This window comes from Syngnathus acus, chromosome 4 (genome assembly GCF_901709675.1).
Source record: "Syngnathus acus chromosome 4, fSynAcu1.2, whole genome shotgun sequence".
NCBI classification, from domain to species: Eukaryota; Metazoa; Chordata; class Actinopteri; order Syngnathiformes; family Syngnathidae; genus Syngnathus; species Syngnathus acus.
In genome coordinates this window covers 6,117,170-6,142,195 of record NC_051090.1, presented here as the reverse complement: position 1 = coordinate 6,142,195, position 25,026 = coordinate 6,117,170, and the positions used below count along the sequence as shown (strand labels likewise).

Below are 25,026 nucleotides of genomic sequence, written 5' to 3'. Positions count from 1 at the left end.
TTTTCATTTCGTTTACTGCATCGTCCATCCGGTTGAAGTTTTTGCCACATCAATATTTTATGTATTAAACGTATTTATTTATTTGTTTGTTTGTTTGTTTGTTTGCCTGTGTGCTGTTCAGTATCTTTCCGGACATTCGGTTTGCCAGTCGTAATGAAAATCCACTTCCAGGTTTTCAGACGGCCCACTCGTGTGTGCGTAAGGGCAACAGCGCGGCGTGAAGGCAGCAGTGGGAAACAGAAAGACTATGGCCGCCACTCTGAGTCTGACTCAGGTAACACTCTCGTCTAAACTCTTCTGTGACGATAGCCAGCGCTTCGTGTCCGCCGTCTTCTCCGCCCGGAAAGCCTCCGCTAGATATGCAATACTCCCGCGGACTAAATCGCAATCTCGTTCCCATTCTATTGCTCTTTTTTTCCGGGGAGAAGTTTACGGTGCTTTGCTCGTGAGTGGGAAAAGTTTGTGCCTAATCTCTTTGGGGACTGCGTAAGGGCGAGGCTAGCTAGCTAGTCTGCTAGCTAACAGCTAGTTTGCATGCAGTGTTTTGGATCCGCTTTAAGACAAAAACGACGTAATCTATTGCTGCTTCCTCATTAGTTAAGTTTGAAAATACCCGTTGTGACAGAGCACTTGTTTTCCCTGCATACTAATTTTCCTCCAAGTGGCGAGAACGTGACATGTGTGGCTGTGCTGGGGCTGCTATGGACTGTCATTTTCTGGACGATCTTCTGTTATTGAAGTCCAAAGACGACAATATCAGTCAAGAACTAACTAAAAGCTCTACTTTTGAACTTCTCTGAACACAACATCGTTTTTTAATACGATTCGGAGTGAACATCATCCAGACTTGGCACCTTCAGTAGGTTCTTACTGCAAAGCTGTCAAAAAGTCTTGTTGCAGGTGTCACGACGAGGTGTTACCCGAGCCGCTGTTGCCTCTAACAACACACACGAACAGAGTGCGTGACCACTTGAGTGGGTTCTTTGCAACAATCATAGCAATGTTGTCGTCTGGGTAGCCAGAAAACAATCTGACAATGTGCAGTCACTCATATTTCCCTTAGATCGGATTGTGGTTTGTAATGACTAAATGTCCATTTTCTGAAAATCATTAGACGTGTAGTGAAGTAAACTGGAGGTGTGGACATCATTGACAGCTCAGTCAAGATCAAGTGGACACACTGGTACAATGACTACACTGTTTGCAGCCACAATTAGTTCCAGGCACACAATTGTGTGAAAAAAAAAAAAAACAGGCTTGGCATAAAGAGATAAGTGTGTGTGGCAAGTTATCTAACTGTCAATTGACAGTTGCTAACGTTAAAAGTGGTCAAGCAAACACCAGTTTGAGATCCAGCAGATTTTTGCCGTACCCGAGCGATTTTGGTCCAATTGTGCAAGGCGCTCATTACGCAAGCTGTTATGTTGTTCCTCGCTGCACCTGCTCATTTTTTAGAGAACATCAACACATGGGCTATATGAAGAAGGAAGTGCTGACTGTCTTCCTCTTTGGCCCAGTTGCGGACGGTCAGCTATACTAAAAATGCAAATTGGCTAGTTTAGGGAGGATATGACATCCATTTGTACTTTTCTAAATGCTTTTGAAATGGATATGAATTGATGTGGTCCTGAATAAAGGTTGTCTTCTCTTTCCTCAACAGCTCTCCGGTGGAAATCCCATTTACGACAAATACTATCGACAGGTATGTGGCAGTGTTAAGGTCCTGTTTTATAACGACCACAAAATGAATTAAAAAAAAAAATCTATTGAGGTCTGTTATGAAGCTGTACAAAATTCTATCGTTACAAAGAATTATTACATTGTGCACGGGTACCCATTGTTGTGACTGGTGGGCGCACGTTCTAGAGGTACACTAGCTTCATTTATACTCTGATCATGTTGCAATGACCTCCAGTAATCGCTTTTCCCGCACAGGAAGTCAGACTATGAATTAATAATGCATCGCTCTGCCTGACGTGTCATGATGGGCCAGTCGCGGTCATCATGAACTGATGCTACTAAGAATGCTAATTTGGTTTTATTGTCACTATTGATTGAAATGCTTCAGGTTTCTGAAAGTATTTTTTTTCACAACTGCATTTAATTTTAAATGTTGCTTTTTTTACGACTGGTGGACCATGATGATTTATGCATAATGGATGATAACTGGCTGCAGGTGGATCCCCGAGGCAGCGGGAGAGTGGCGGCAGCGGATGCAGCTCTGTTCCTGAAGCGGTCGGGCCTGGCTGACCTGGTTTTGGGCAAGGTAAGGCAAGCCTGAAAGCGACGATGCTATCTGCGTGATGTCGGTGGATGATAATTGTCCTTCACAGATTTGGGATCTGTCGGACTCTGAACGGAAGGGCTCTCTCAACAAACAGGTAGCCCAGTGGAGGGTTATTAAAATATGTGTTCATTACGAAATAATTGACTTTATGTTGCCGTTAAAACCTCCACAGCAATTTTACATCGCTCTGCGCTTGGTGGCTTGTGCTCAGAATGGCCTGGAGGTGGCACTCAAGAGCCTTAATGTGGCTGTTCCGCCCCCCAAATTTGTAAGTCAGTTGCTTTGCTTCCCCCACAGATGAATGTCCATATGATGGCGCTATGTTCAAATTGAAGTCGTTATTATTTGATAAAAGGAAGTTGTGTTTGTTCCCAGCAGGACACAAGCAGCCCACTGTCAGTCGGGGGCTTAACCACTGATCTTCCCTGGGTTGTCAAGGTGATGCCTTGAGACATTGTTGTTTTATGAACAATAAAGATTTGGGCCTATAGCAAACACACAACGTACAATTTGTATGTCATCTTTTTTTATTAATTTCTGTTTTATTGTTCTTTCAGCCTGAAGAGAAGTTGAAGTTTGACTCCATCTTTGAGAGCCTCGGTCCAGTCGGCGGGCTGCTAACAGGAGACAAAGTCAAGCCCGTCCTGCTCAACTCCAAACTGCCAGTCGACATTTTGGGCCGGGTATGAGCTGCCTGCCATGTATTGTAAATCAACTCACGCCCCTTAGGAAATATGCTTTTTGAAATAGAGCAATCTTCCCAATTTAGTCATTTGACGAGTCAAAACATCAGCAAGCGCTGCAGCGAGTAAAAAAAAAAAAGGATGTTAATGTTTGGTGACACATGAGGTTTTTGAGGAAGTGGATGTGAGTCAGACGTTACATCCTCCACACATTTGTAATCATAGGTATCATTTTAAAGAAATCATTCTTTTGTGTTAAAGGTGTGGGAACTCAGTGATATCGACAGAGACGGCATGTTGGACAAAGATGAATTCTCTGTGGTAAGAAATGAGCCCTAGTCCGATGTTTTTTTCCCCTCTTCCCCCGATCTTTGATGTATTTTATTGCCAGGCCATGTATCTGGTGTACCGAGCCCTGGAAGGAGAAACTGTTCCCATGTCTCTCCCGCCTCCCCTGGTTCCACCCTCCAAGAGAAAAAAGCCCTCGGTGCCTCCCGCGATGCCCTTGTTACCCTCGCCCCCCTCCGCCAAAGACGGTCGCGCCTCCCACGCTGGCACCAAGACCATGCCCCTCCCCCCTAAACCCGCCCCAGCTCTCGCCCCGACGCCAGCAGCCGCCCCCGTGAGTACGCTCCCGGTCCATCCCGGCCGTTACAGCTTCGTTTTCGATCAAGCGCTTTAAAAATGATTTCAAACTGGATAGCGCAGTGCGTTTTTCAAAAGAACAAGACCAAAGGGAATGTGAAGGTAAATGAATGATAGCGTTGGAGTCTGCAATTCGGTCGTTTGACTTTTGTCAGTTGAGTTGTTGTTTTCTCCTCACTTTTTTTGGCCTCTGCGCAGTGGGTGGTGTCGCCGGCGGATAAAGCCAAATATGACGACCTCTTCAGCAAGACAGACGGAGACATGGACGGCTTGGTGTCCGGACCTGAAGTCAGAGATATCTTTCTCAAAACGGGGCTGCCTTCTGCCACGCTCGCACGCATCTGGTAAGAGACAAAATGCTTTTGAATTTGGATCTTGTGAAAATAAATGTTAACACTCGGTGGGCTAGCGACACTGTTGTGTGTCGAGATCCGGAAACATTCGGGGCTTATCGATTTTCCCTAATTAGCGTCTGTCTGCTCTGTTGGCTCCCGTCATAATCGGCGAACACCATCGCAATTGGCCGCGGCCCGAGGCGTCGATCGTTAAGTCTGTTGCGTAACCTGCCCTTCCCTCAGGGAGCTTTGTGACATTGGCGACATTGGAAAACTGACCCGAGAGCAGTTCGCCCTGGCGCTTCATCTGATCAATCAGAAGTTGACAAGAGGTCTGGAGCCTCCGCAAAGCCTTTCCCCAGAGATGATTCCTCCTTCTGACAGACTAAACATCAAACAGGTGAGAATTGCACACTGCACCCACGGCTTGTTGGATTTGCCAAATCTTTTCAAAAAAAGCCAATAAACAGAGTATTCGCTTTCCACATTTATTTTGCTTATGCTTATTTTTCCCCTTTGCTGTCATTGCAAGCGTTTTCTTTCTCCTTCTCTTTCTGCACATTTTCCCTTCTCATGCGGACGGAAACGCCCCCTTGAGTGAGTTTGCGCTGTCCATTTCATTCCTCTGTGCCAAGTCACTTCCATTTTCCCATCCTCTACATAATAGTTTCCGGAAAATCGATATCAATTTAGTGCAAATGTGGAGATTGATGTTTTTTTTTGTTTTTTTTTTTAGTCTGTTGAGATGCCGGTTACATTTTTGTCTTGTGCAACTTTTCATCAGTGAGCTCATCAGCGTTCCTTTACTTGTTCGTACAGTTACGCGACTTGTTCGTCGCTATGTAATCTCAGTATCCGTGTTGTCATCTGTTGACTCCTTGCCTCCATTTCACTCATCTCTGTGCTTCATTTGCTTCAGAACAATATGGCCAACCTGGCAGCTGACTTCTCTGCCATCAAGGAGCTGGACTCTCTTAGTAACGAAATTGTCGAACTGCAAAGGTAAAGTAAAAGTCATGCAGGTTACGTTTTGGAGAGTGCTAAGTTGTTCAGTAATCATCATGTCAAACTGTTTGATTTTTAAAGATGCAAATTCGGCACCTCCTCCCTCATGAGTTACAGTACGTAGCGTTTCACTGACTGCATGATCTCCTCTGACCACTAGAGTGCAGTGTTTTCCGTGGAATGACCCGCACAACTTCACTGACAATAATGACTTAGTAATAAGTAGTCGCAGGGATTCTCGTCGTGGGAAAAATAATTAAATTTTAGACCTTGCTACTTTAAAGCTAAAAATTCAGTCACTTACACTCTCGCCACATCCCGCCGTGTATAAACTAGTTGTCATACATACAAGGCCAACTATATTGTAATCATGAATAGCAAGAAGAAGCAGGAAAAAAAAACCAAGTAGCATAAATGAAGCACTGTTGGAGGCGCTGAGGCAGAAAGAGAAGGATGTAGGCTGTTGCTTTCCCGCTTCCTCCCTCACGGCAGCCATCTGCTTCTCACCTCTCATCTCCCACATACTTGACAGATCAAGCGCAAGATCGCTTTATCGCAGCGGCGTCTGAGTGTCAGCCTTCATTCATCCGCATTTTCCTTTTAAATTGAAGATCATGGTTGTCCAGGGAGAGCAAGGGGTTGCGGCGGAGGACCGAGCTGAAGGGGGCTCAGCCAAGGGCTGGCTGTGGCCTTGCGGCCTTGGAATGATATCTTCTTTGTCCTCGGCGGCTAAATGTTCGTATGTGTTGTGCCGGAATCCCAGGGAGAAAACTACGGTGGAAGAGGAGATTAAGGAGAAGGAGGCGGCCATCAGCGAGCGCAGCAACGAGGTCCAGGTAAGACCAATTTATTGACCTGTTTAGTTGAAAGTTTGTTTTGACATCCTAATTGTTGGAACACACAGTACTGCTGCATGCTAATTTAGCATAACATTCTAGGCAAGGCAGTGCAGGTTTAAATTGGCTTCTTTTTTTTTTTAGCTAAAACTGTCTATTTCAGACTTGTATATTTTTCTGTTTGGAAAAACACACGATAGTTTAGCTACAGTCTTTGTGGAAGGCGTCACATTCTGATTTCTCGGCGATTGGTATCATGAAAGTTTGTGTGAAAGTCCCTTTTGCCATTTCCGTTCTACAGATGAGTCACATCAAGTGTCAACTGAATTCTTACTGAAAATATGAGCGGTTTTGCGTTTTGTTATTGTGCTGGTAGTATGGCAGAGGTTTGCAGAATCTACGGCAGCAGAGGTTTGCAGAATCTGTGGCATTGAGGTCACAAACAGTAAAACAATTTTTTGGGTTTTTTTTCCTCCTAAAGCATTTTCTATCTGGTCAAATGTAACAAGTACCCCATATTTTACATTGTCATGTTCACTTTTATATCTTTTTACTTTTTGAGTAATTATATTCGAGTTGCCTATTTAGTTCTATAATGACATGTTTTCTACAGGACTTGCAGGGTGAGGTGGCAAGAGAAAGCGAGGCACTGCAGCAGCTTCAAACTCAGCGTCAGAAGATCCAGGAGGTTTTGGACGAGCTGGACCAACAGAAGGCCTCACTGGAGGAGCAGCTGACCCACATTCGCCAGAAGACCAGCCAAGAGAGCCAACTGGTGGGTTTGGCAGAAGTCACCTCCCTGAAAACAACAATGTTACAAAATATTATTACTGATTAGTGTTTTCCTGTCCGTCAGATTACATCGCTGGAGTCGGAGCACGAGGATCAGGAGCAGAAGATATATCAGTACGAGGAGGAGCTGGTCCAGGCTCGAGAGGAGCTTCTGGCTCTGCAGGAGGAGAGCAGGAAACTGCAGGAGAAGGTCCAAGCTGCACAGGAACAGCTCACACCTCTGCAGGAATCTGTCCGGGACTCCTTCACACAAGTTGCACAGGTGAGATTGAAACAACACAACCGATATTGTGCTTCCCTCTTATGGTTCTATCGCTGTTCAGGTCCAACACAGACTAAACGACCTTCAGGTGGAGGAGAGGTCGATGGCAGCCCAGCTGACCTGGAAGAGAGCTTTGGAAGACGACTCTCCCGTCATGGTCAACGGATCGGCGGGGCCCACGCCAGAGCTCCCTCGCAGGGACCTCTTCCAGCAGGACCTCTACCAGGAGGACCAACCTAAAGATCAAACGGAAGAAGAACCATCCGCTGCCTCATACCCGCCAAAAGAACTCTCAGAACAAACAGAGAAAGGAGTGAAGGAAGAAAAAGAGGACGAGAAGGAGCAAGAGAGCCCCGAGACTCCCGAAGAGGAAAAAGCAAAGCCTGATCCTTTGGATCATCTCTATACTAGCTTAGCCGCTTCTGAGAAGTTCACAAATCTGCCCACACTTGCCAAGCCGCAGGAGAAAACTGTAAATGTACGTATGAAATAAGAGACAGTCAATCATTCTGAATGTTTACGTAACATACCTTCTTTTGCGACATCTCCAGGAACACAATAACCCTTCACCTGATGTCTCCTCAGAGGTCCGAGATGATGCAGCAGAGTCGCCTAAAACAAGCTCACCCAAGGTAAAGACTTTGAATCATTTATTGAGTCTTAAAGGCTTCATTTTCAATATTTTTAAAATACTGCAAGGCGTCAGTCTTTGCATTAACCAACAGAGGGCGCTCTTGATTCATTCAAGTTCTATAGAACTGGAGAGAGAACGTTACAGGAAGAGAGCAAAGTTTGATGCTGAATTTTTCTGTTAATCGGAGTGAACCAACGCCAGCACTTTTCAACAGGTGTCATCACCAGAGCCGGAGGTCAAACAGGAAGCTGCCGCCTCATCAGAAGTCATCCCGGCACAAGCGCTTCCTCCTCGGGCTGCTCCCGGCCAGCCACCGTTGCCCCAGATGGACTTCTTCCACACGGACCCGTTTACAGAGCGTGAGTCCAATCAGATCTACGGCAAGGTATCATTTGATGCCAGAGGTTTGAAAATGTGACTTTTGTGTTGTAGATGATCCTTTTAAAGATGACCCGTTTGGAAAAGTGGTTGCTGCTGGTAGGTTTGAGAAAGCAAACACCCCACATGGTGATTAGCATTTATAAGGACTGGGTGATTATTATCTGAAAATAAAAAGAAAATCACCCAAAAAAAATTCTATTTGTCTTTTAAACCTTTTATTCCCCCCAGTTCTAATTTGCATCACACTCCACAGAAATAATATATTTTGTTATTTTTCCCAGATCCATTTGGAGGCGATCCTTTCAAAGGCTCAGACCCTTTCGCTGCAGATAATTTCTTCACACAGACGGCCAGCAGCCATTTTTCTCCAGACGACCCTTTCTCAAGCTCTTCCGACCCATTCGGTCACACTACAGTTGCTCCAGAGCCCGACTTGTTTGCCGCCAAGCACAACGATCCCGCCCCGACGGCAGCAGCGACGGAAGCGGACCCTTTCACCTCACAGCCAACGAATCCAACCGCACCGGCCGCAGATCCCTTCAGCTCCACAGGCAAAGACACAGCTGAATCCAACGCGTTCCCTCAGGCCATCACCGCCACCGGCGAAGCTGATCCGTTTGGTTCTCAGTACACAGGGACAGATCCGTTTAGTACCTCTCCACCCAACGCCGGTCTGGCATTGGTGAGTCCACTCTGAGACCCCTACAGATGCTAGCTCACGTTAGCTTGATTTAACATTTACTGTTTTTAGAAGGATACTGCTGCAGCCAATGATCCTTTCGCTCCAGGTGGGACCACAGTGAGCGCCACCTCAGACCCAGGTAGGACATTTCATATGCTGCATGGGTGGGTACGGTACACCGAAAATGTTGCTAATTGAAGTGTGCTCTTTGTAACTATAGATCCATTTGCTGCTGTATTTGGGAATGAATCGTTCGGAGGAGGCTTTGCTGACTTCAGTGCCCTAACAAAGGTAAGGGGATGAAGTTTGAAATGTCATGTACTGTTGCTAGAAGAAATAGCTCAAATATTTTTAACGGTATTGTTGGTGTGTAGTTTTATGCGTCTGCAGACAACTCATAGTGAATATATTACACACAATATGAAAGTACCTTGCGCTCTCAGTTTTGGGAAATGAGCCGCAGAAGTCTGAACAGAGTGAAACTGAGAATGTGTGTGTGACTATTTCGGTAAATGAATCATTTAAAAACTCCTACGCTTGCTGTGTTTTTTTTGTTTTTGTTTTATGTTCCAGTCAAACGGTGTCGATCAATTTGGCATCAACAACAAGAACTTGTTCCAGGACGACAGCCAGCCTGCCAACGCGGACGTTCCCCCGGCGCTGCCTCCCAAAACGGGTACGCCGACGAGACCGCCACCTCCACCTCCAGGTCAGTACAGACACCTTCATGAGGCAATTTGTCGTGGAAAATTTAAAGCAACATTACTCTATAAGCTGTTATTTAAATAAAAATAAAAAAGATGCATATTAAATTGCATTATTAGCCAAAATATTTCATTCCTTGTGGAAAAGCAACTATAATGTGATTGCACCACTGAAACGCATACTTTCTTTGTCATGGCAGGTAAGAGAGCCTCCCTCTCCAGAACCGAGTCGTCGGACTCCTTCCACCGGCGCGGCCACTTCCCTACGCAGACCTCGGGCGAATTCTCCTCCTCTTCCTCCTCCTCTTCCCTGCCTGCCAAGGATCCCATAGCCGATCCCTTCGCCCCTTCTTCCCCTCCTCGGCAACACTTACCGGAAGCTGACCGATTTGCCAGCTTTGACAAAGTGAGCACAACTCCGCCACCCTCTTCCTCACCCCCACCTGACTCTCACTAGAGATACACGCATGTTCTTATTTTCCTTGCTTTTCACTCAGGCAAGCAGCGCCACTCTCAATCCCTCCATCCACATTTATCTAATAGCTTGACAAAAGCATAAAAGTCTTAAATGAATGCCTCATACTTATTAAATGTATAAATAGGTGCTAATTGCTGTTTCGCTAATCAAAGTTAGTACTACCAACTTTTTCTCCGACCAACCTACGATTGGACACAATAATAATGACATTACGGCCCAACACTGCATGTCTTGCACGCTTTGTTACACATGACAGTTATAATCAAATTTCATTAACCGCTTTCCTCCAACTGAGTCATTTCATGCAACTTTCAATTCCTCCTGTGTGAAAGATACTGTACATATATTTCTAATCGCCCAGTCAGTTGTACATTATTTTACACTTTTGGTGACACTGCTTTAAAAACTTTTTCTTTTTTTTTTATAAATTGGAACAGTGCAATGTGGGATGCATGACTTTTTCATAACGTTTCTGCCACCCCTTCTCAGATCACATGATCATACCCGCATGACCCCTGCACGCCCTTTATTGTGTAGCTAGTGCTTTCCCCGCGTGTGTGTGTGTTGTCTCTGTCTTTAAATCTATGTTGTCGAAGACGTTGAATAAAGAGTTAAATCAAGGGCGCCCTTTTCGATTTCTGTGCTTCCATCTGCATGCAACTGCATGAGCTTTTTACCATTTGATTGTGGGCCAAATTATTTGATATTATTTTAATTTTTTTATACCGCTAAATGAAACAGACATTGTAATAAACACTGTGCCTCAGTTAATGTCTGTTAAAATAAACGCCTCACCCCAAATACACTGTGACACCTCTAGGTATCTGTACTTCCCTAGTCAGACAACCATGAATACAAATAATATAATATAGCAACAGGACTGTCTTTAGAAATTATTTGTAAAGAAACACAAATCCTTTGTTTTTGAACTGTAATCTTTTATAAAAATCTATTTTGCGCTAGTGTCACAAAAGGTTAAGATCCTCTTCATCATCTTAGATTCACTTAAGTTGATTTGCATGACTGTTTTCATTCTCCATCTGCATCACATGTGCCAACCGTGACAATGCATGTTTCCATTTTTGAACTTTTTAATGCATTATCCGTCGAAAGGGTTCTCGCATGCTAAGTATACACCCACTGGACACTTAATTAGTTACAACTATATAATCCAATTTGATCGCAAAGAATAACGCACCTGCAAATATTACAAGAAATAGAAATGTTCTCAGAACGTGCGCGCTAATAACAAGCAATACAAACAGTGTCCTTTAATTTAACAGTTTAAAATTCATCTGAAGCGGTCGTGATGTCTTGACACGAAAAAAACAGTTGGAATCATTTCAGTCACGTCACAATCCTACTAACTGCACTATTCGTCTTTTTGCGACAGTACCCAACGGAAGAGGACATGATCGAGTGGGCAAAGCGCGAGAGCGAGCGCGAGGAGAAAGAGCGTCTGGCCAGGCTCACCCAGCAGGAACAAGAAGACCTGGAGTTGGCCATCGCTCTCAGCAAGTCTGAACTCTCCTGAGGGACTTCTTCTCCCTCGTCCATTGCACTCCACTCTAAAACCCCGCCTCTATTTTTTTTCCTTAGCCCGGCACAGCCACACGTGGCCTGTTTGAAGCACCAAAGCGTCGTGGGGACCCTGTAGGACTAATTCAGCGTGTTCTTGGACTAAAGCAAATGTTGTCCTCCAGACTCTTTTCCATCCTGTTGTGAGGATGAACAGGGAAAACAGTGATTTTGAGAGTCATGTCCTTTTATGACCTACTCCAGAATGTAACTTATTCTAAACCTGCACTTACACTTATAGAGCTTTATCCACTAATCTAACCCACTACAATCCATTTCTGACCAGCTCGTTATGTGAAGATTAGCAGTCCAAATGTCATCCAATTGGAATGTAGCCGCCATTATGACTGAATGTGATTTTCTTTTTTCCCCCGCACCTACACTAGACGACGACAAGCAGATGTGCATGCCAGGCTCTTGTTAGAAAAGAGAATTATCAAGCCACGTTCGGCCTGTTAGCCCAGCATGGTCTGTCAGAGAAAAGCATGAAACAAACTGCATCCAGATAATGATTGTGTACTTAATAAGCATTAAGATTCAACATGAATCTCTTTATATTTCCAAATGTAAACTAAATGTAACATTTGACAAACTATATCATTTTTTGGGGGCTTTTTGAAGACTGTAATAACTTGAATTTTGATTTAGTTTTCAAAGATGTCAGTTAAAAGGGAAGTCATTCCCAAAATTTTCTTTGTAATATGTTCTGTCCAGCTCAACTAGTCGAATCACAGTGCTGTGATTAATGTTTCGTTGGTGGAATATGAAGTAAACAGGCAAAATCCAACTGTTTTTACCCATCAAGGGGCGGCCATTTTGCCACTTGCAGTGGTTTGAAAATGACATCACAGTTTTCAGGTGTCAGGTCACAACCAATCATGGCTCACCATTTTTCTGAAGCTGAGCCATGATTGGTTGTGACTTGAGACCTGACTGTGATGTCATAATCAGTCGACAGTAAGTGGCAAAATGGCCGCTTAACTCATATTCCACAAATGCAATAGTGATCAGAATGTTTTGTTTAGAAAAATGAAGTCAAATACAACATATTATTGGAAAGAAAATTTTGGGGTTGACTTCCCCTTTAAGGGCCCAAGGTTGGTGTTGCCACAGTTGGGTCGTGCTCTCCAAGCCCCTCTACATGCCTGCATTTGCTTAAAAGCGTTTGCAGACTCCACTTGAACACTGCTTTCCTAACTTTGTACAGCAAAACGGAACAAATAAATGCATAGATCATTAAATGTACACAATCCGTTCTCTTCTTTATGACTGAAAAATGTGAAATGAACAGCCCTCTCGTAATATGCTCTCCACTTATTGATATTTCAATAATGTATGATGAGAGGATGATTTTCAGTACAGGAGCAAAACGAAGCCTCATACAGTGACTTCCTCTTCTGCCTTTCTACTCTCGCTGTTTGTAGCCTGATATGACGCCTATAATTTCCTCTTTACATGCGGTGATTCCACGCCGCGGCTCACTTGTAATTTTTGTAAATAGAGCAGCGCATAGGCCGGGCCATAACGCCCGCATTTGCACAGACGCACCTTTTTCCCACGTCACGCGGGAGGAGGCGTGGGCAGGGAACCAGCCAGGCTCCCCTCCTTCCCGGCACCCTCTCGTCCTTTTCTGCCGCACGTCCGTGGGAGCTTCCCGAGTGTCGCCTCCCGTCAAAAAGCTGCCCTTGCCCGCCGTGGAATGAGTTTTCTCAAGTGGAGACGGAGCGTAAAGGGAAACGACAGCAGCAAGTGAGTCGACGGGGCGTGGGTGGCGGTGGTGGTGGGGTGGTCTCACTTTATAATGCGTTCCATGTTTTTTTCGTGTATTTTTTGCACTGAAAATTGATTTATTATGATAAATTATGTTATGACGTTGTGTTTATGGACTCGTAAACTCGTCGTGCGTGTTGCGGGTGTCGCCTGCCAGCCTGTTGGACGACATTGCACTGCCTGACGTGGTCAACCAGGCTTGTTGGTTACAATATTAATAAACACAACAGTATCACAATGTCTTTTTTTTTGTGTGATTTATGATTTTTAGTGGTTCTTTATACAAGCCTACGTTCAGGAAGTAAACGTGTCACTCAAGAAAAAATTCATCTCACTACTCGGCAGTCAAAATATTAGGCACACCAGTCTGAAGAGATCCTCCTAAAAGTGGCAAAAGTTCTCACACGACAGACACCAGTATTTAAAAAAATGGTGAAAGGAGAAGTACTGATTGTACTTAAAGTGAAAAGTAAATACATCAGCACCTCCTCTATACACTTCTGGTTTCTCTTTTGCCACCCTACACCATAGTCCAGACATATGAAGACGATGGGAGATTATTTGTTGTACTAAACAGCCATTATTTGCCAGCTCCTTGGTAATGCCACTGCCATTTTATCTCCATTTGACGATGGCTGTGAGTTCTGTCCATTACCTTGGAGATCCTTTTGTGACCTCACTACGAAACATGGCTTGGACTGTATGATGTTACAAAGATCAATAAGTAGACCCCCATTTAACATGAATGAGGTTGAGGGTGTCATTTATAAGAAGGTGTTCACGCAATTAAATGATCTCAGGGTTTTTTACTTCCTCTCCTAAAAAGATCAATAACACTCAGATTTGACATGAGATAAAGTGGGGAAAGTCAACACCATTTATTTGAATAACACCTGAATGTGGTAAGTGTTCAAATTCTTTCTTAAAATAGACAGCCGATAAAAACCACAACAAAACAATGGCTTTTTGTTAACTCGTCTTGACAAAAGCATTGATTTATTCCCATGCTTGAAATGGCTTTTAATGTGTCAGCCTGGCCCGTCGTCACATTCGTCCCCTCGCAGTCGCGAGATCTATCAGATAAAAGTTTTGAACTCTTCACAGGAATGTCACAAAGGCACAAAACGTCCCTGATGGCCCGGACTCCCCTAACAGGTACCTTCAATGTCTTTTGGGCTTGACATTTTACCTAGAGGACAAACCCATTGAACTTAAGGATGTGTTCTCAAATAACAAAGTTATTCTTCTCTATTTTGCAATAGGCTGTCAGTCATAAACTCTCCAGCTTTGGATCCTATCATCAGGGACTTCAGGTTGGTGGGCGTATATCGCTAACATTACAATCTAGAGCAGATTTTATTCATCAACAGTTTCCCCAAACACACAGGCATTTATTTCAGCAGAAACGTAAGGTTCCACCTTCGAAAGGTGTCCCACGATCATATTCCCCGAACAATTGTTGACTGCTCAGATGGATTTCATCCCTTGAGATGATCTTCTTCCTCTGCTGTTGTTCATTTTTTAGGTTGCAGTTACACAACAACAAAGATGTCCCAGGACAAGCAAGTCCTTCCAACGGGTAAGACCAGACAGTAGACTTAACTGCGTCGCTATGGCGACACATTCACAACAAAGTGACTTGTGACACGTCGATGTCAGCAGAAGGTCGTCAGTCAGTATTCCCGTAGCTCCTCCCTGCTGTGTCAATAATAAAAGGCATGACGCAGTAATGGTTTTGTTTGATCGGGTTTTTTGCTAAGCTGTATAGCTTGACCTTTACAAAGACTACCTTTTGCTTTCTTACGGTTATACTATGTACAGCGTATTCTCCGAATTCAAATAAGAGTGTTTAATAAGGAAATCGTTACCAGAATCAATGTGTAAAATACAGTAAATTAAAGATATCGGGTATCGGTATCAGTATCAATACCGGCCTTTGTTTCACACGATATCGCGACTTCAGTATTGGCTGCCTTCTTGTGGCCATGATACTTGAAATTAGAATAAAGGAAAATAGCCATTAATTTGGTATTTTTTGAGTCAATTTGTTATATTGAGATAGACATGTTTTTAAAATTATCTTCCAATGTTTTTTGGGGGAAGTTTCATGTATCAAATGTACTGCTGGTATCACTTCCTGTGACTACACGTATTGGTATTGGTCTGAAAAAAAAAGATGTTGAACATCCCTAAGAAAAAGTATTTTAACCAACACACATTATCATGTGTTTCAAAGTTAAAGACATAACCTTGACTCATTCTACCATGTTAAGAAAATAGACTGGCCTTCAAGCAAGCAAATTCTATATATGCGTGTAGGTTGCAAAATTTTGAACGAATCGCTGGTTGACCGGCGAACCGGAACAGATTGTGTTTGACCTTCTATGTCTCCACTGTATTGTAACTAAGCAGCAGTGGGAACTTGCTTTTGTTTAGCACGTCTGCCTCAGCGTTGTGCCGTTTCAACTCTCTCAGTGTGAATGGGAGTGTGAATAGTTTTTATTGCAATTGGCTGGCAACCAGTCTGCTAAGTTTCAAGTCACGTGCAACCCTAATGAGGACTTGCGCCATTCATAATGACTGGATGTGTTAATTTGACTTTTTTTTTTTCCAAACAGGAAGTTGAAGAGTGTGTGGGTGTGTTTGACTGAAGCTAGCACAGATAGCATTTGTGTCCCCTTGTGTGATGTGTGATAGTCATCCCAATCTTATTATAAGCTTGCTGAGTGCTTCCTCCTCCCATCGCTCATCCCCCCCCCCCCCCCCCCCCCCTCCTCCTCATCCACCTCCAGCTCACTCGCCAGCTGTCTTGCTAGTCTTAGCGAAAGACACACCATCCGTTTGGAGCTCATCCGCCTTAGTTTCCTCACACACATGAAAATGTCAGGAGAACAGCCACTGTCGAACGGGTAAGAGGCGTAAGATGGCCTGTTAGTTTGCTTTGTTCCTTTTCTACTATCACACGGCTAATGCGTGTGCCGGAGCTCAGGCATGTGGACAAACTTGCTGGGATTGTTTTTTTTCCAAGCTGCCTTGTCGCAGCGCGGAACACTTAATAGAGTCGTAGCGACAGCGGCGAGGCAGGGTCGATAACGGGATGCTATTAAGTGTGGAGACGTTGCGCAGAGGTGTGAGTGGTGTTGAAGCGCACTTGCGTCATTGATAATTAGGAAATAAATATTAATATTAACCGTGATGGCTTGAAATGATCAAATCGGCTTTAAGTCCTTGTACTTTCTCGCAATGCAGTAAGAGGATGACGTGTTCTTCCAGATGTTGGCCTTCTTAATTATTACTTGTCTTCTTGTTAGTGCCACTTGGGTTGCTTTTTTATATTTGTAATTATTTAAGCCTTATCTGTAGTGTTTTTCTGACAGCTTATCAAACATCAACTTCAGAAATCACATCTTTGTTATCATCTTGTGCATCCGCTTAACATCTCGGAAACTCCTTGTTTAAATTGCTCCGTGGAGTGTTTGCCTCCTAGGCTCGGAGCAAATATTTATTATGGATGATGCGTCAGCAAAGCCTGTGTGACAAATCAGAGGGCAAAAAGATGGTTGGTCCCAACTCATCTTTCCTCAAGCAGTGACAAGTACAAAGGATTTGTTGGGGGTAAGACACTAAAAAGAATATAAAAACTAGAAGAATGAAGTCATCGAGAAAAAATAATGTACAAATAGCGCTACTTAAAATATTCTAACTCTTCGCAATCGAAAGCCCGGTTAATTTCATAAACCTTGTATTTATGGAATTCATATTAAGATGTTGAACATTTAGTTGTTTTATCATTTTGACATGTACTTAATTTTTACTTTTTTTTTTTTTTTTAGTGACAATGCCTTCCTTCATCTACAGTCATTGTCCATCCTTTTTGTCCAAAATGCATTTAGCCAGCACATGACTCCTGTAATTACCATACTTATCAAATCATTAAGCGGTCCCTCTTACGTGTGTGTGTGTGTGTGTGTGTGTGTGTGTGTGTGTGTGTGTGTGTGTGTGTGTGTGTGTGTGTGTGTGTGTGTGTGTGTGTGTGTGTGTGTGTGTGTGTGCGTGTGTGTGTGCATGTGTGTATGTGTGTCTCTTAATAGACAGGAACGTAAAGTGAATGCTGTTTATTAGTCACCGCTATTACACAGATTAGTTGTTTGTGCCGGCTGTGCTATTTCTATTCTTCTCCTCGTGGTCCGATATGGCAATTCTTGAGTGAGATAGTTAACCCTGACTGGAGTGTTTTCTACTTTCCTTAAATTCTGGACAATTTTCCAAGCTCATGTGATCAGTACGGTTGTCTGGAGGAAGAAAAAAAAACCCACAAAGCTGTGGTTTGTGGCTCCAGAGCAAAAAGTCCTAACATGCAAACACATATATCGGAAGAACATTTTGGATTTTTTTTTTTTTTTTTTTTTTGCTTTCAAAAAGTGATTACTATCATATTCACTTGAGTAATGTGAGGCGACAGCTTGGTGAATCACCACTTCTCCATGTTTTCTTTTGTTTGTCCAGGTGTCCAACGTCGGACCTGTCGCTGCTTCTGGCGGACTGCATGGCCGCCCTGGATCTGTTCCTCCAAAATGACTTTGAGGAGGCACAGGCTCGCTTGAGACCCAGGTATGAGCTCACACTGCAGCACAGTTGAACTGCAACAGCAGCTTTTTTCGGCACACGTGACAAGCCACATGCTCCACAGCACGTGTTCTTCGCCGAGGAAGAATACATCCTTTATTCGTCCCCCTGGGGAAATTCAATTAATCGTCCATGCCGCACACACACTAATGCACAAACAGATGTCACAATTCCGACACATTAACTGTGGAGGTCGGGGTTCTATTCTTTCCTCAGGGGCACCATTCCAGACATTTTAGACAATCCGTACTGCAATTCTAATTCTTGTCATTATTTGCTTGACCTTCCGGAGACATATTATGTTCATTTAGATCGGACTTTGTTTTTCGGAGCTGTCGTCACTAACACCTGTTGCGTCCAGATCTGGTAACCAACACCGTGTTATTAAGTTACTTCTTTGTTGACTACTTCTCTCCTTGGTCATCAGAGCCTTTGTGACAGTCTTACCTTTATTCAACCCAGATACTCTAATCTGCTCATTTTCTTTTACTCAGCGCTGGTTTGACTGAGTTTACTGCGGTGAAATGTTTTGAATGATGTAATGAACTTAAATCCTCAAACCAGATTTAATTACACGGTCTCATCTTTGATCTCTTTCAAGGCTAGGTCAGGAAGGAATGAATTATTCTGATACGTTGTGAAAAATACCGTGAAAGGAATCGAAGCCTTATTATGTACATTATATAAGCTGATGACATCATCACTCGTTCAGCGCTTTTATTTAGCATTTAATTGAAGTTCAGCCGCAAGTGACCGCGCGCTTATATTTTTAGCTTTAAGACATGCTGAGAACTTGTTTGATGTCGCTACATCTCGTGTAAAGCGTCAGTCAGCCTTGAAGAACTTGGAAGCGCTGCTGTGAAATGTTTGGGATTCCCTTTTCTTACCAGCAGAGCAACTCGTCTCACAGCTCCTTCTTAAAAGCTTTCTTGCTAGCCCTATTAGTAATTCCTTTCTGTCTTCTGTGGGTGTCACAATGAGAAGGTGCCAGCTCACTAATCTTCTTCTCAGAGTTCCTCCAAATTTGAATTGAAGCAATTCAAGTCATGTTAGTCCTGTCATGTTGTTATGTTTCCCTTTTGTCCTGAGATGAGTCTTGTTTCCTTTGATACGTTTGACCTTGTTATTGAGAGTTATGACAGGTTAATACCAGTATTTGTATATTTTGACAGTCTGTTGCAGGAGACAATAAATATGGGACTGAATTATAGTCAAAAGGCGTGACAATAATTTCTTCAGCACAGTCTTTGGAATTTATGATATCAGATGTAGCTTATCCAAAACATGTCTACGCAAGTCGAGTTGTTTTTGGGGCGGTGAGAAACAACTGCACAGATTTCTGTAGCTCAATGTTTGTCTTTAAATCCTTTTGTGTTGACATGACATTGTCCTTAGGTTGCTTTTATGCTAAGTTATTTTCACCGTGATCAGCATTTGTTAATGGTTTACAACTGGAACAACAAGTAGAACTACGATGACGTCGAGCACTCCTCGGTTTTTGTTTCCGAGGTGTGACGTGACAGGCTAGCAGCCACATGTATAAATAGATGTCCAAGTTTTTGTGTGTTTGTGTTGGGGGTGTGGTGCTAAACAATCTCACACATGCCCACACATCAAACTAAAGGCTTGAAAATTCCCTTCATCTTTTGATTCCATGTCAGCAAACACGACACTGGTCATTCCCTTTCATTTTACTTCCACAGAATCAAAGACAGCATGTATCATGCCCTGACCTACGCCACCTTCCTCGAAATGCAAGCCATGATGACCTTTGAACCCCAACACATCATGGAGGCAGGAAATACCATGAAAGAGGCCCAGGCTGTTTGCCAGCGGTGAGACCTTGACTTTTGATAATGGCCCGTATTTGAGTATTTATATAGAGTGCAGTGGCAAAAAAAAAAAATCAAGTGACTTCTTGCGGCACTAGACATATGACCTCTGTGACCTCTATGGTCATTAATCATAGGATGATTTAATGAGCCTTTGATCCATGCTGCAAATAATTATTTTTTTGGACCAGATTAGGATAAAGGTGCATGACAGAAAACTGATGACTGTATATTTGCTTTCCTCTTCAGACATCGCAAGAAGTCAAGCTTCTCCAAGGGCTATACTGAAGGTGTGTCCGTATGTGTGCGCGTGCGTGAGAGAGAGCAAGAACGAGAGCGCGCACGCGAGTGAAAGAGCGACTAAAACACGTTGTCACCACAGACGAGATTCACGCTGAAGTCTGCTATGCTGAATGCCTCCTGCAGAGGGCAGCACTCACCTTCCTTCAGGTCAGTAAAGAGGCTTCCTTCAGCTGTACCATCACTGATGGCCCATAATGTTGCGTCATCCTCAGGATGAAAATATGATCAGTTTCATCAAAGGAGGAATCAAAGTGAGGAATAGCTACCAGACATACAAGTGAGTGTCTAGATCTTTTTTGTCACTCTGTGAAAAAGTCATTTTCTTCACAAATTTCCTTCCCTGTCTCATCTTAACTTCAGAGAGCTCCACAAAGTGCTCGAGTCCGCCGCCTACTGTCACGGCAACAATCACGCTCATTTTGAGGGCGGAGTCAAATTGGGAGTTGGAGCCTTTAATATGGTAAGAGGTTTGAAAATGTTTCCAATGTAGCCAAACTGGATAAACACTAGCGATTTCAAACACAGCAACAATATGAGCTCTTCATTTTCTTTGCTTCTTCTTCGTGCAGATGATCTCCATGTTGCCCACACGGATGCTCAAGCTGCTGGAGTTTGTAGGCTTCTCGGGTAATAAGGTGAGTTCCTGTGACATGCGTCAAAAGATTTCAAGATGCACAAGGTGTACTTTGGCACTTTGAAATAAAATGTCTAATCATTATTAATAACTCTAAATCAACCAAGTCAAATGTAATTGTGCTTTTCAATTGCGTGCAGGAGTTTGGTCTCCAGCAGCTTCAGGAGGGCTGTACGGGAAGCACATTCAGGTCATTCTTATGTAACATGCTGCTGCTCTGCTATCACACCTTCATGAGCTTTATACTAGGCAAGTAAACACACACAAACATGTGGAACCCAATTTTTTTTTTTTATTATTCATTTTTGGGCTTTGCACCATTATGTGACCTGCAGGCACTGGAGAAGGAGATGTAGAAGACGCGGAAAAACTGCTGCAGCCGTATCTCAAGAAATACCCTAAGGTGTGCGAGCTGTGTGTGCTTTTTCAGTCTTGCGTTCTCTCGTGTGTCATATTGAGTTGTTTATGTCGCAGGGATCCATCTTCTTGTTCTTCGCTGGTCGAATCGAGGAGATCAAAGGCAATCTGGATGCTGTAAGTGAAATAGTTAGCAATTGATGAATAACTATTTTCTAAATCAGAGGAGTAAAAACTGGAACTTGAAACACAAAGCACATGGACATTAACGTACGTGTCTCTCTCAGGCTATCAAGCGGTTTGAGGAGTGCTGCGAGGCTCAGCAGCAGTGGAAGCAGTTCCATCACATGTGCTACTGGGAGCTGATGTGGTGCTTCACCTATCAGCGGCATTGGAAGATGGCCTACTTCTACGCCGACCTGCTCAGTAAGGAGAATTCCTGGTCCAAGGTAGGCTGTCTGCATGAAACCTAAAAAGTAGAAATGCCAGCATTGCTGAGGAAGCACCTGGACTTTCTCTTTTGCTTCCTTTTTTATTGTCTAAAAGGGAGGTTGCAGTCGTAACCATTCTTTTCATTCCTCAGGCAACCTATGTGTATATGAAAGCGGCCTACCTCAGCATGCTGACTGAGGAAGATTGTCTAACCTTCGGGGAGACTGCCGTCACTCTATTCAGGTCGTCAAAGCGGTTTTTATTACATTCCTCTCAAACAAAGTAAAAACTGCACTCAACTGTGATCGCTATAAAATGCTGCCATCATAATGTCTTTAGCAAGGTGCTTTGCAGAGGGGCACCGCTACAAAAATTTAGGATCTCAACTTGATAGTATATAAAAATTCGATTGTTTTAAATGTTTAAATGTTTGAAGACGACCTCGAGAAAATATTTGCATATTAAATCATAAGGGAAAAATCATAATTATAACGTTCAGTTCTACTATGTTTGATATTTAATTAATCATATTAAATTAAATATGATGTATATTGCAGGCAGGTTCAAGGGCTAAGACAGAAAATTGCCGGCAAGTCTTTACCCACGGAGAAGTTTGCCATCAGGAAAGCTCGTCGCTACCTCACAGAAAACCCCGTTCCTCTTCCTGTCCCCCCTCTGGTCAGTGCTGCTTCCATGCACGCAACATACTTCAAATAAAATAGTAGCACTTCCAATGCATGCTTATTAGAACATCTGAACTTGATTTGGGGTTAATCAAATGCACTTTAAATTATGGCAGTTGTGTACTGACTCCCACTGGAACATAAATTCGAATGTGATTTATTAATTTTTAAGACAGCCATCGGGGTGTGTAAACTTTTTATATTCCCTCTAAATATAATGAAGTGATTTTTTTTTTCCTCCTGATCACACAAGTATGCATGTCAGGTGGAACTGCCTATTTGTGACTTGTTTCATTTCTCATCCAGGAGATGATGTACGTTTGGAACGGCTATACAATCATCGGCAAGCACAAAGAGCTGACTGAAAACATGCTGAAGACGCTGGACGAGGCGCAGGCACAACTCGAAAGCATGCAAAGTATGAAGGATCGTCAACCAGATAATAAAAGGATGAATCCACAGTTTTTATGTGTTTGGGATTCCATTAGAAAAAAAATTGGACGTTCCTTCTCAGTGTTGTCATCATTTTGGTCCATCAGGGTCCGAGTTCTCATTTGACGACCAGTGTCTGCTGAGCTTGCTGAAGGGCCTGTGTCTCAAGCACCTGGGGCATCACGATGAAGCCGAACACTACTTTACTCTCGTCCTCTGCAAGTAAGCATTATACATATGTCTCGTTGATATACAGAGATGCTCTATGAATCACACCCATCTCTTCTGCAGTGAGACCCAGATCAAGTACGACCACTACCTAGTTCCCAATGCCTTGCTAGAGCACAGCTTGTTATGTCTGGAACAAGGCCGGAATGATGAAGCTGTAAAACTACTAGAAGCAGCAAAGTAAGTGACAGTAAATTTTTATACGTTTCAGTAAGTCACTGCTTAAATAGTTATTATTGATTTAGTCATAGTTGCTACGCTATCGTATATTTGCATTTTCATATATATTTAGTATGCCCATAGGGTAGAGAAAAATAGAAAAAAGGGTTTTGCTGCACGCTTGTGGCGACTAAAGGTAATTTAAAAGAAAAAAAATCCCTAGTGTGATCTGATAACTAAACATTGTTTTTGTCCAGGCAAAATTACAAAAACTACTCCATGGAATCTCGGACTCATTTCCGTATTCAAGCCGCCCTGCACAAAGCCAAGGGCGCGAGACAAAATGGAGTCTACGTGCCGTCAAGCCCATAGGACTGAGAATGAGCTGAGATTCTGCATCTGTATTCTTCCTTAATTCTCCCACTCGGCATTCGCTGGCCCCGGCACGGGGTTGGAACTGTCTCTTCTTCAGGAGGGTTTGGGGGTAAAGCAATGGGTGATTTTTTATTTTTTTTATTTGTCTTCTTACTGATGACGTGCCCATGTGGCACTGATGGCCATCATCAAGCGTGTGACACATGCACTGCCTGACCTTCACTTCCTCAATCATCTGGAAGCCAAGGCAAGTCTTGGCATGTGCCTCAAATAACAATGAACCAAATTAGAAAAGCTTTTATTTATTTATTTTTGATTGTGTTAAAATGGCCGCTGCTACTACTACTACTACAAAAAAAATGTTGGTCTATGCAGGGTTGAGGTGGTGGTCTTAATAAAACATGAGGTGCATCTTATCTGTAATTTTGGTAAAAAATACTAAAAAAAAAACTGCAACTTGTTTATTATATAGATTCATTGCATACAATAATATATTTCAGGATTTTTAAATTATTAGGGGCGGTCACTGCAGCGAATTAAGGAAAGTATATGTTTTATGAATCTATATAATCGTTTTCATTTTTTAATTGAGCTGCTGAATTGAACTTGACAATGTTTAAATTTATGTAGATGCACCTGTAGTTTAGGACTAAAGCTACCATTTAGACATTAGTTTAATAAAGTTAAGGGCTCATCCAAAAAACACTCAGCCTTATTAAAATAATTCATGCCTTATGTGCTAACAGTTGAGTTAGCATTTAGCCAACCTTTCCTTAAAATATGTGTAAAATAATCAATTCTGTCTCCACAATCCACCGTAGACTTTTTTATACTGTCAATGGCATCTCTTTACTGAACTTGTCCTGTTGTAAAAGGACAGTTGACCATGTGTCTTTTAGAAAAGGCACACTCCTCTTCTTCTGTCCCCCACATCAGTGGGATAGACTCCAGCAGCACTCGAGCTTGAACAAACAGGCCATTCACTCGGAGCAGTGAGGGGACCACGTGTTTGTCCGCCTCTTGCATCTTTAGCGAAGAAAGGACAAGCGCGACAGTGTGAACCTCAACCTGCTGCTGCCCTTCAGCCATGCTTGATGACAACCTCCTCTTGAGGGGCTTGAGTTGTATTTAGCACTGGTGTCCAACAGTACTTATGGATCTGAACAAATACAGTCTATCACAGTGAAAGGGGAGAAATTGTGTAAATATTGAATGACCTAATGGGCAGGGCCCCAGTACCTGTTGAACACTGTGAAGCTCAAGATGGAGTTTCATGTGAGAACTGCTCATTTTATTCATTTTTAGAGGGAGGTTTGGTGATGGTGATGAGGAACTTCTTTCTCACATGTCTTAGTAATATTCCAATCACCATTTTGGTTTCATTTTAAAATTTTCGTATTGTATTATGTTGCATATCCCTTTCAATTTCCACCTGGACATTTTTAACATGAAACTTTGTGGCATTGTGATGTTTGCATTTAGCAAATGAGAATGGCAAGGCTACCACTGAGCATTCCTAGCTGTATATAGTGATTTTTTTTGTTATTGTAATTTAAAATGGAATCAAGAGAACAATCTTGTTTGCAGTCTTTCCCCCCCCCCCCCCAAAAAAAATCAGCCATAGTGAGGCTGATAACATACTTTTGCATATGTTTTCGAATATTAAATAACATTCGGCCTATGGCACCCCCTCGCCCCGGCGTAGCGCCATCCCTTGATAATTGCTTTATTTTGTTGGCGCCAGTCTGTACATATGTACTGTTTTTAAAAGGATGTGACATAAATTATTGACCCGGAGGTTTGCGGACTCCTAAATATCTGTTTCATGCTATCGCTTGTGTGGTATTTGTGCAAGCTGGGTTTTTTTTTTTTTTTTTTTAAAGTGCTGAATAC

The 25,026-nt window shown here is 43.0% G+C and overlaps 2 protein-coding genes across 6 annotated transcripts; both read left to right on the top strand.

The window, feature by feature from the left end:
• The first annotated feature begins 137 nt into the window (after positions 1–137).
• eps15 (epidermal growth factor receptor pathway substrate 15) lies at positions 138–12,547 on the top strand. 4 transcript variants are annotated; one of them, XM_037250665.1, is made up of 25 exons: positions 138–274; positions 1,661–1,702; positions 2,177–2,266; positions 2,334–2,381; positions 2,460–2,555; positions 2,663–2,725; positions 2,845–2,970; positions 3,232–3,291; positions 3,362–3,592; positions 3,814–3,959; positions 4,194–4,350; positions 4,870–4,952; positions 5,719–5,791; positions 6,405–6,566; positions 6,648–6,845; positions 6,907–7,323; positions 7,397–7,477; positions 7,694–7,838; positions 7,912–7,986; positions 8,142–8,542; positions 8,615–8,681; positions 8,763–8,833; positions 9,116–9,251; positions 9,447–9,652; positions 11,118–12,547. In XM_037250665.1, exons 1-25 carry the CDS (start codon positions 248–250, stop codon positions 11,256–11,258), a joined length of 3,342 nt encoding a protein of 1,113 aa, XP_037106560.1. In that variant the 5' UTR covers positions 138–247; the 3' UTR covers positions 11,259–12,547. The 4 variants fall into 4 exon arrangements, with proteins under 4 accessions (XP_037106560.1, XP_037106559.1, XP_037106558.1 ...); XM_037250664.1 differs by having other exon boundaries at positions 139–274; positions 2,666–2,725; positions 8,612–8,681; XM_037250663.1 differs by having other exon boundaries at positions 139–274; positions 8,612–8,681.
• Positions 12,548–12,845: 298 nt separating this feature from the next.
• On the top strand, positions 12,846–24,730 carry ttc39a (tetratricopeptide repeat domain 39A). Of its 2 annotated transcripts, XM_037250689.1 has the most exons (21): positions 12,846–13,051; positions 14,177–14,227; positions 14,335–14,385; positions 14,598–14,651; positions 17,579–17,683; positions 19,402–19,533; positions 19,780–19,820; positions 19,913–19,980; positions 20,046–20,110; positions 20,194–20,293; positions 20,403–20,468; positions 20,608–20,716; positions 20,803–20,870; positions 20,942–21,001; positions 21,112–21,273; positions 21,408–21,499; positions 21,814–21,934; positions 22,246–22,357; positions 22,479–22,593; positions 22,663–22,779; positions 23,016–24,730. In XM_037250689.1, the coding sequence occupies exons 1-21, from the start codon at positions 13,002–13,004 to the stop codon at positions 23,128–23,130; spliced, it is 1,854 nt and encodes a 617-aa protein (XP_037106584.1). In that variant the 5' UTR covers positions 12,846–13,001; the 3' UTR covers positions 23,131–24,730. The 2 variants fall into 2 exon arrangements, with proteins under 2 accessions (XP_037106584.1, XP_037106585.1); XM_037250690.1 differs by lacking the exons at positions 12,846–13,051; positions 14,177–14,227; positions 14,335–14,385; positions 14,598–14,651 and adding an exon at positions 15,827–15,981.
• The last annotated feature ends 296 nt before the right edge of the window (positions 24,731–25,026 follow it).

Excerpts from the sequence above, each read along its gene's own strand:
- eps15 (XM_037250663.1), top strand. The coding sequence starts at position 248 with ATGGCCGCCACTCTGAGTCTGACTCAG. Across the intron at positions 5,792-6,404 it reads AGCGCAGCAACGAGGTCCAG|GACTTGCAGGGTGAGGTGGC; the intron begins GTAAGACCAATT and ends TGTTTTCTACAG. Across the intron at positions 8,682-8,762 it reads GAGCGCCACCTCAGACCCAG|ATCCATTTGCTGCTGTATTT; the intron begins GTAGGACATTTC and ends TTGTAACTATAG.
- ttc39a (XM_037250689.1), top strand. The coding sequence starts at position 13,002 with ATGAGTTTTCTCAAGTGGAGACGGAGCGTAAAGGGAAACGACAGCAGC. Across the intron at positions 20,294-20,402 it reads GAGTTGGAGCCTTTAATATG|ATGATCTCCATGTTGCCCAC; the intron begins GTAAGAGGTTTG and ends TTCTTCGTGCAG. Across the intron at positions 22,594-22,662 it reads TTTACTCTCGTCCTCTGCAA|TGAGACCCAGATCAAGTACG; the intron begins GTAAGCATTATA and ends TCTCTTCTGCAG.